The sequence below is a fragment of the Psammomys obesus genome, unplaced genomic scaffold (genome assembly GCF_907164565.1).
Source record: "Psammomys obesus unplaced genomic scaffold, mPsaObe1.curated_primary_1811, whole genome shotgun sequence".
NCBI classification, from domain to species: Eukaryota; Metazoa; Chordata; class Mammalia; order Rodentia; family Muridae; genus Psammomys; species Psammomys obesus.
The window spans coordinates 553,307-561,012 of record NW_026596040.1 but is presented as its reverse complement, the minus strand read 5'-3'; the positions used below and the strand labels follow the sequence as shown (position 1 = coordinate 561,012).

At 44.7% G+C, this 7,706-nt stretch overlaps 1 protein-coding gene across 1 annotated transcript in view; it reads left to right on the top strand.

Moving 5' to 3' along the window:
• Gnpda1 (glucosamine-6-phosphate deaminase 1) overlaps positions 1–2,808 on the top strand; it is a 17,456-nt gene extending 14,648 nt beyond the window's left edge. Inside the window, exons 7-8 of the mRNA XM_055622907.1 lie at positions 1,850–1,942; positions 2,712–2,808. Coding sequence (XP_055478882.1) covers positions 1,850–1,905 — 56 coding nt within the window. The 3' untranslated portion in view covers positions 1,906–1,942; positions 2,712–2,808. The remainder of the gene's footprint in view (positions 1–1,849; positions 1,943–2,711) is intronic.
• Positions 2,809–7,706: the final 4,898 nt, after the last annotated feature.

Here is a 7,706-nt window from a genome sequence, read left to right as displayed (position 1 = left end):
TCTCTCTCTCTCTCTCTCTCTCTCTCTCTCTCTCTCTCTCTCTCTCCAGATCAGGATGTGGCTCTCAGCTACGGCCCAGTGCCTGGCTGCATGACACCATGCTCTCTGCCATGATGATGACAGACTAACCCTCTGAAAATAAGCAAACCCCCAATTAAATGCTTTCTTTTATAAGAGTTGCCTTGGTCATTGTGCCTCTTCACAGCAATAGAACAGTGACTAGCACACATCCTAAATAGAGTATGAGCATAGCTTCATACTCTATTCTCACAAATGACAATTATCTTTTCCATCTTAAAAATGAAAAAAGACTACTAAAAATTAAGTGCATATGTGAGAAATAGTTGGACTAAACAAATGGGCAATACATTGTAATGTTCTGACAGAATCTGAGATCTACCCTGGCAATCAGCTATTAAAAATATGGCAGGGGTCAGAGATGCTGCTCAGTGGATGTTTGCCTAGAACCATGAAGCTCTGGAGTTAACACAGCACCACGGTAACATTAACAGATGCATGTATGGTTAAGTGATGTCATCGGCCAATGAAGTCAACATAACCAATTAAGGAGGAACAATATGAAAGTGGGGGCTGTCTGTAATCCCAGCACTCAGGAGACAGAGGCAGGTGGATCTCTGTGATCTCAAGACCAGCCTAGTCTACGTAGTGAGTTCCAGGACAGCCAGAGCTACATAGTGAGACCCTGTCTCAAAAACAAAACAAAACCCAAGCAAAAGAAAGTGGAGGATGTTGCAGGATATTTGATCCCATTGTGAACCCAGAGATTTTGAACTATAAAAACCAGTTTCTCTTTGTGGAATGGTTCAGCCCTGACATACACCTTTAACCCAAGCTTTCTGTTTACTGTAAACAAGTACTTGTGGTTTGGGCTCAGCCCTAGCACACACCTTTAATCCAAGAGCTAAATAAAGTCAACCCTAGGTCAAGAGGCGGGGCAAGAAACCAGCTGACAGGAAATAAACAGAAAGGACGGACATTAAGAGAAGCGTATATAGGACAACATGAAGGAGGAGGAGCTTTGAGATTTTGGCTTTTTCTTTTTGGGATGTGAGCTAAGTAGAAAGGCTTTTTCCTTCAAGGATGTCAGCTAAGAAGGTAAGTCAGCTGGGTGCTTTCTCTGCCTCTCTGAACTATTAGGCTTTTACCCCTGCATCCGGCTCCTGAATTTTTATTGGGAAAATGAAATGACTGGAACTTTTCTTTCATTAAAACAATAGGGGGGTGCCACACAGTGGTAGCACATGTCTTTAATCCCAGCACTCCAAAGGCAGAGGCAGATGGTGGATCTCTGAGTTTGAGGACAGCCTGGTCTACAGAGTTAGTTCCAGTACAGCCAGGGCTGTAAACAAAACAAAACAAAAACCTGGGGGAGGGGGGCTGGAGAAATGGCTCAGAGGTTAAGAGTACTGACTGCTCTTCCAGAGGTCATGAGTTCAATTCTCAGCAATTACATGGTGGCTCACAACCATCTAAAATGAAATTTGGTGCCCTCTTCTGGCAAGCAGGTGTACATGCAAACACACATTGTATACATAATAAAAATAAATCTTAAAAAAAAAACTGTCTCTAAATAAACAAATAGTGGGGGAAGAAAGTTGCTTTTCAAAACTTGTATTGATATCATTTACATGCCAGCAAAATCCACTTTCAATGTAAATCAAGTGGTTTTAGTTTGGAATCACGTGACATTCTGAGCCACATTCCCCTCCCTGGTTTTTCCTTTAGCTCCAGATGACTATAAGTAGGAGTTTTATCTGTGTTGTGTGTTGAAAGTTGAACTAGGGCCTTGCATATGCTAAGTGCAGGCACCTTTCCCATCTCCTCCTAGAAATGTCACAGAGTGATACAACATGGGACCTCGAAAATATTTGGTTCTCCTGGTAGTCCCGCAGTGGCCATCCTGCATCAAGCCAGTGCCTGTGTAAGTCAAGTGGGACATGCATCCCTGTGCCAATTTGGGCTCCTTGGAGAAAAGCAAATCATACATTTGGGGCAGAGATCATGGTGGGCCTGAAATAACCTTAGAAAATAAAGATGCTTTCAAGATATGTGCAGTGACATTGGGAGGACAGCAGCCAGCTGAATGGGATTGTTTTTTTCACCTGCCAGACCAACAGTTTGATTGGAAAGGTTTAATGGCTGGGTGTATGGGGCAAGCCTTATTAGGTCAGGAGGATTGTGAATTTGAGGCTAGCCTGGGCCACACAGAAAAACCTTATCTCCATAACAGTTGATAGGGATAAGCTGAATCTATACAACAGCAAGCCTAATATTCAAAGGTGAGGGGATACAGATATTTCAGCAGGAATGGGTAGAATGTTTAAGTTTTACTTGTGTTAGAAAAAAAAAAAAAGGCAGCTTGGACATAAATTTAAGTCATCAACTACCTCTGCTCAGTAGAGATGGACACAGGGGCTCAGCCCACTGGTCCCCTACTCAAATGTCATTTACCAGAGCCATCTTCACCACCTCTTGCATATAAAACTACAATCCCTAGTATCCTGTTGAGCAAGCTCTCCTCCCAGAATGGCTTACAGGCTGGCAGGTGTTTTATTTCCCACTAAATAGAAGCCTCCTTGAGGGCAGACTCACTAATTTCTTCCTGGCTGTGTCCAGTCTACTGATGAACTTACTAAAGATTATTCATGGCCATTACAATGTCTAATTTTTAATATTCTTTTTGATTCTAGTTTTGTAGTTGTTGTTGGCCTGCCTGGTGGTACTTGGATGGAAGGGTGTCCAGGAAACTCGCAACTCAGAGGCCTCGGAAGGTATCCCAGCTCTGATGTGGGACAATGTCCCAAGAGTATCCTGAGGCATAGGAGCCTAGGAACCACACAGCTCTGAGAGGAGGCCTCCTCAACAGAGCCGTAGCAGCTCCCGAGGGAGGGTTACTCCAACCTTTGCTGAGGAGCTTAGGAGCCTCAGTCCTGTTTCTCCAGCTGTTGCAGCTCCCGGTGGAGGGTTACCCAATCCCTGATGAGCTGTTGGAGGCACCTTGTGGTTGGGGCTGTAGTCCAGATAGCCAGTTCTGAGCTTGGTGATAAAGGAAGGACTCCTTTCCCAAAAAGGCCCATTGCTCTCCGCCTGACTTCATCTGGAGAATATTTTTAGACACAGATGCCCATAACCACATTTGATATATGGCCTTTGACATAGCTCCCTGCTAGCTCTCCCCTCCCTGTGCCTGTATGAGAATTAGGTACTGGGTTTCCATATGATAGGACTGTGCCTATTTCCAACCAATTGAGCACACCTATTCTTGGGAGCCCCTCAAACACTCCCCCAAGGGGTATATAAACCTTTGTTCTCTGGAATTAAAAGTTGACTTAGCTCCCGCTGATTCCTGGGGTGTGTGATCCCTGTCCTGTCTTGTCTTGTGCCCCTTCTGACTTCATGGGCTGCAGGGAGACAGCCCCCAGGCAGGAGGAGAACCAACAATGAGCCGAACACCTTGGGAGCCTGAGCTCCACTCCTTCCCTCTTTCTTTTCTTTGTTGCTTCTTCCGATGAGGGAGTCACACCAGCAGCAATCTCTTAGAAGAGATTTATTGGAGGGACGAATCCAGGAATGGCTGCCTCTACTCCCAGATGAAGGTTGATGGAACTGGTCAGACATGGCCTTTCTACAGAATTTTTTTATGGAGTGGAGCTTTCTAGGGCAGAGATTTCCAGAGTAGGACTGGTGAGATTTCAGGTCCTGAGCTTGGGGAGCGTAGGGATTGGTGGGCTTTCCTGCTCAGGGACTGGTGGGGTTTTGTCCAGACTTTTCACCTCAAATTAGCATAATCTGGGATGAATCCTACAGGGGGCTGCAGGTGACAGTTACAAAAGTTCTGGGGGAGGAGCTGGGCTGCTGGAGCTTCCTCAGGCAGGGGTCTGCCCACTTTTCTGCGTTGGGGGGGTTATAAAGTCTACGGAGTCTACTGTGGAGGCGGTAGGCTGAAGCAGGAAAGGTTGTCGTAATCATGGTCAGCTCCCATGGCGACGGTACACGTTCTGAGGCAGGAGAGCAGTCGGCTGAGGCAGGAAAAGTCACCGTGGACAGCTCCTGTTGGGGCGCTGGCAGGAGGTGCCATTTGGTCTCCTGTCTCCACAGGCCCGGGGCAGGGAGGAGGGGCTGGTTATCACACCACTTGAAGTTTTAGTGGCCCTCTCCTCAAGGGCTAGGTGTAGCTCTTGATGTGTGGGGGGTGGGGGCCCAGTAAACCGCAGGCCTGGGAGTGTTGGAGGGGTGGGCTGCTATTGCCGCTGCTGAGGCCTGGTCTATCTGCTGCGGCCAGAGTGATGAAGGCCTTACAAGTTTTCTATCCTGCTGACATTTCTAGCCTTTCATGTCTTTTGTTATTGAAGACTTCAGTGTGTTTTAGTTACTTCTCAATCAACTCTAAAGTCTATGTCATATCGAAGTCTGGGTCTGACGATCGCGTTGTCTACTTGTCTTCTGGCATTGCTTTACACTGGCAACTGGACCTGCTTTATTGGGGATGGGAGCTAAAGCCAGCAAGCCTTTCGTGTGCTCCTGTTACTTATGCTACCCTGTGTCTATTGCTGCAGTTGTGTTTTGTTTTCTCACCTTGTCTTCAGTTTTCCTTCAAAAATTCTTACAGTGCCTAAGTCTTTCTGCTGCCTCAGTGGTCACCCAGGTTCTCAGGAGCCCTGCTGATGGCCCCTACTAGAGAGGAGCAATATTCTAGAATCTTTTATTAAACCTCTTTTGTGACACGACCCCCCCACCCCCCACTGGGTGAAAGCCCCTCGGCTGGGAATTTCCAAGCTGTCTTCCACCACCCCTATCCCATCCTTCATGAGACAGGAAGGTCAGAGGGGCCTTGAGACATCCAGTTAAACTCGTAATGGATCAAAGGAGGGTCTAGCAAAAAAAAAAAAAAAAGTCCCCTGAGATCAAGCTTCTCTCTGAGAACAAAGTCTGGAGTACTTTAAGTAGGTGTCAGTGGCTGCCTTCACTTCCTCTGCCCAAAGCGCAAGAAGTCTGTGCACTGTTTCAGAGGGAGCTGTGAGGTGCTGTGGAGTAGAAGTCAGAAAGGCCACTTAAGAATGGCCCCTTGTATTTTTCTGCCCTTTATAGTGGAGGTTAATCTGTGACCTCAGTCCTCTGAGGTCTTTTCACGTTGAGCTTACTTTCCTGCTTTGAGACCCAATTCTTTTTTCAAGCACACTCCAGATTTTCACACAGACACACCCCATTCAAACATGAGTCTCTAGTGGCCTAAATGTGGACAGACTGCTTAGGGCCGCTTATTAGCATCCACACTACTGATCTATGTGCAGTATGCTCTAAGTTGCTCACACCTTTTCTCACACAATGCTGGCGTTCAACTGACTGGCCTCAGCCCTGTCTCCTTTGCTGGCTTGGCCTCTGGCCTCTTAGCATTTGGAGTGTCCCAACAGCACACAGTAGGACCACTATATAGAGCTACACAGTGGGACCCTGACTTAAAACAAAATATATTCCATCAAAAAGGTACATCCCAAATTTCTTACCACAAGCCCTAAGTAGGCTACATTTAGGCAACAGTATCAGTGGGCTCCAGTGTTTCTTAATCCTACTTGAGAGCTTCCTTATAACATAATTGCTTATGTTCATGACAGAAGCCAAGTATGACAGTCGTGTGACACTTTGCTCCCTAGAAACTGTATATAAGAATGGATGTGCTTTATTGTTGAGTGCCCTTTAAAGTTTTCAGTAATACCACCATTCCTGCCTTGTTATTTATCATGTTGAATCTACCAAGGAAAATCAAAGTCCTAAAAATTAAAACTGCTTTTGCTGCCAGACAGTGCTGGCACACACCTTCAATCCCAGCACTTAGGAGGCAGAGGCAGGCGAATCTCTTGAGTTCGAGGCAAACCTGGTCTACAGACTCACTGAGTCCAAGAATTGCACAGAGAAACACTATCTTGAATACCCCCCCTCCCCAACACACACACAGACACACAAATGCTTTGGAAACAGAACACTAACCAGTTACTGTTTTGAGTCAGTCTTGGTATGTCACCCAGACTGAATTGTAATTTCCTGGGTTCAAGCTCAGCTCACCCAGGACTGATTAGGGCCTGCAGCTCTCTTTAATGACACAGCAACTGCTGCCACCTGCTGGCTGTGTTCATAACAGTACTTGGGAGATGGGACTTCTAGTCAAATTTTTGACATTCATTTTTCAAAGCATATGCATATCATTAAGGTTCTTCCCTAGTTATTCTCAGCAGAAACATGTATTTTAAAGAGATTTATGATTTAACTAGAAGCTTCTACGACTAAAAATGACCCTACTTAGCCCTGGTGTGGTGTTACATGCCTTTAATACCAGCACTTGGGAGGCTGCGGCATGTGGATCTCTGTGAGTTCAAGGCCAGCCTGGTCTACAGTGTGAGTTCCAGTAAAACCAGGGCTACGAAGAGTAACCCTGTTGAAGAGGAGGAGGAGAAAAAAAAAAAAAAAAAAGGAAGGAAGAGAAGGCAGGAGAGTGAAAGGGAAGAAGGAGGAAGAGGAGGAGAACTCTACTGACCATGCTATAGATACAGCTAGCCAGATGGGGGCTTTTCTGCTTGCCCTATCCCAAGACAGGAAAAGATGGATTATGTACATTCTGGTCCAACCGAGATGGCAAGTTTGTTCTTTTACACAATTTGGGACCTCCGTGTATTCTGATTCACTTGTCCAGCATTCAAATGCTTTTTTTTTCTTTAGGTAACTAAGTAGGGAATACAGGTAAACAACCCAAAACTGTATACAAAGCCAGTGAAATGTTCTGAGTTGTAACTAATTTATTAAAGCTACAAATAAAAATAACTTCATTAACTTGTAGTTTTCAACCTCCCATCAATCCAGATGCATTAATACATGACAGATATTTATCTATACAAATAACAGAAATGGACAATTACGGCAGCCAAGAGTGCCTAAGGAAACAGGTGGCTAAATGTAATGTGATATGCAGAGATATGAGATCCTGGAACAGAAAACACACACAAAGAAAAAAAACTAAGAAAACTGAAGTAAGACATGGCCAAGAACGGTGTCGGTCACTGGAGGTGCCACATTACTAACACGTGGTATCAACAACGGGGAAACAACATGGGACGGCCGGGATAAATTCCCATCCCATTGCTGAAACAGGGTCTCAAGTAGCCCAGACTGGCCTGGAACTCACCACTCTTGATCTCACAGTCTCTTCTCCCCAGTGCTGAGATTACAAGCATGCACCATCATGCTTTGTTTCTTTGCAGTTTTTTTTTTTTTTTAATGAATTTAAAACTAAGTTTCTTTTAAAAATTAGATTTAAAAAAATGTATCTCAGTTCACAAAGACAGGCCGAAATCACAAGTGATGGCCTGTATTTCAAGAAAAAAAGTTATTTGGAAAGCTATCTTTCATCAGCCCCTGACTCATAAGCCTTTTGGAGTAAAACATTATGAGTCATAGCACCCTCAAACGTACAACAAAAGGTCTTCCAAAGTTCACGTCAATTTATGGCAAGTAAATCAGGCTTGAACCTGAGCTAGGGACAAACCTCTTTATTCCATCAGGCAGTGCCATGACATAACAATCTTCCACAAACTCATTTATTTTACAGTGCAATCAGGAAATTACTCAGTCTCTTTACTTTATTCACCAAATAATAATAATAATAATAATAATAATAATAATAATAATAATAATAA